General features: G+C 50.0%; 1 protein-coding gene across 2 annotated transcripts in view; it reads left to right on the forward strand.

Moving 5' to 3' along the window:
• Nucleotides 1-2,118, forward strand: part of CCDC152 (coiled-coil domain containing 152) — a 39,137-nt gene that overhangs the window by 33,705 nt on the left and 3,314 nt on the right. For both annotated transcript variants that reach the window (XM_025207699.1, XM_025207700.1), the window contains exon 6: nucleotides 952-1,054. In XM_025207699.1, coding sequence (XP_025063484.1) covers nucleotides 952-1,054 — 103 coding nt within the window. The remainder of the gene's footprint in view (nucleotides 1-951; nucleotides 1,055-2,118) is intronic.

Raw genomic sequence — 2,118 nt, forward strand, 5'->3', positions numbered from 1 at the left:
GATGCCAGCCCATCACAGATGTGCTCCTTGATGATCTTCTCAAAGAGTTTCCCCAGGATTGAGGTAAGACTGACGGGCCTATAGTTGCCCGGGTCCTCCCTCCTCCCTTTTTTAAAGATGGGGACCACATTGGCTATCTTCCAATCACCTGGCACCTGGCCCGAGCACCACAAGCGTTCCCAAAGCCATGCCAAGGGCCCTGCAATAACCCCTGCTAGCTCCCTCAACACCCTGGGGTGGAGAGCATCTGGACCTGCTGATTTGAACACGTCCAGCCCCTCCAGAAGCACTCTAACCTGGTCCTCCTCAACCTTAGGTCTGGAGGCATTTCCCTCAAGTCCGTCTTGAATCATGGTGGGGGAGTCCCAGTCCCTGCACAAGAAAACAGAGGTGAAAAATTTGTTAAAGATGTCTGCCTTCTCCTCTGGCGCAACCACCAGATTGCCCAGCATATCTTGCAGGGGCCCCACATTTCCCGGCACCTTCTTCATCCTCCCTATATATTTGAAAAAGGACTTTTTATTATCTTTGATCTTGGATTCTAGTCCTAGCTCTATGTCCGCCTTAGCCTTCCTAACAGCCCCCCTACAGGCCCGAGCAGTGGAGGTATACTCCTCTTTGGAGATCGCCCCCCCTCCCTTCCACCGGGTGTACGCTGCCTTTTTGGCAACCAGGCATTCCCGGACGTCCTTGGTGAGCCAGGGAGGCTTTTGGGCACTCTTGCCCCCCTTGAATGTTCTGTTTCACAGGAATTTTTCTAACTAATCACTATAACATTTTCCTATGAAATAACTGAGCTATTTATGGCCTAAGTGACAGCTAAGTATGAATGCAAGGATCTGGCAGACAGTACCTTCTTCTCAATTCCCATTTAAGTATGTAGTGAATAGTGGTAACCAGGGTGGTCCAAGTGGCTAAAGATTTGTTACAATATATTGTTTACCTTCTCAGGAATATGAGAGTCAAATCAACAAACTGATGACAGAAATTAGAAACAGAGAGGAAGTCCACAAGATGGAATTAACAAAGGTTCATTGTGACATGAACAGAAAATGTAAGTTTTCTAAAGTCTACAGGTCCGTGGAGTTGGGTTAAACTTTGCTGAAATGAATGGGTGTAGCAGATCTTCACATGAGCTAAATGTACAAAAGAAGTAAGCATCTTTATGGAACTAGAGTCTTGAAACTGTAGCAGTCTCCACCCAAAACACAGTCATGTCATTGGCCCAAAAAAGGCACATGCTAAGAATGTGCAGACAGAGGGATGCAGAGGGCTCTGTTTTAGCAGAAGTGTATTCATGAGAGAGGGAAGCAGTGAGTAAACACTGCAAAAAGAGAGAAGGGGCAGAAAATCAGGAACAACTGGATAGAATGAGCACTGGGAATATGGTCCTGCTGGGTATGTGCTGACTGCAAAAGTGGAACTAGGAACAAAGATACAATCTCATTGTTGATTAATTCCTGCTGTGCTCAGGAAAACAGAATGTTTTACATTGCACAGTGTAATGTGGGGGGTCCCCGGGCACCCAAAGATATAGATGCTCCCCACCAGTTTTAGGGCAGTCTGTCCTTCACTCTCCTGCCATGCCTTTGATGTAAAATAAATAGATGTAATGCAGGAGACTGCCCCATTTGTGGCCCTGGTGCCGCGGGCCAAACACATGGCTCTGAACTGCCCATACACCGTGTCCCATGCCTCACAGATGGCATCCAAATCCACTATTCCCCTGGCCCCTTACTGGGCCATACTTGGTCTCTGGCCCACTTAGACATCAGGCCCCACTCAGTGGGTCTTGACCCCTTGGCCCTTCACTGCACAACTCCCCCAGCCTCTCACTGGGCCACACTCACTCTGGCCCCTCACTGTGCCACCATTATCTGACCCCTCACTGAGCCACACCTCATGTTCTGTATGCCTCAGGTCCTTCCCAGTGGAGTTTGGCCCCTCTCTGGGCCTTTCATACCTCAGGCCTCAGGTCCCTCCAGGCAGACCTTGGCCCCAAGCCTTTCCCCTCCATGGGATGATTCAGAAGGCAGTGGGGGCTGAGGCCTTCTGGCACCCCGAGATGACTGTAGCAGAGTGCGGGGCCCAGATGTGGCAGTGGTGGCAGCAGCGGGG

This window comes from Alligator sinensis, unplaced genomic scaffold (assembly GCF_000455745.1).
Source record: "Alligator sinensis unplaced genomic scaffold, ASM45574v1 scaffold663_1, whole genome shotgun sequence".
NCBI classification, from domain to species: domain Eukaryota; kingdom Metazoa; phylum Chordata; order Crocodylia; family Alligatoridae; genus Alligator; species Alligator sinensis.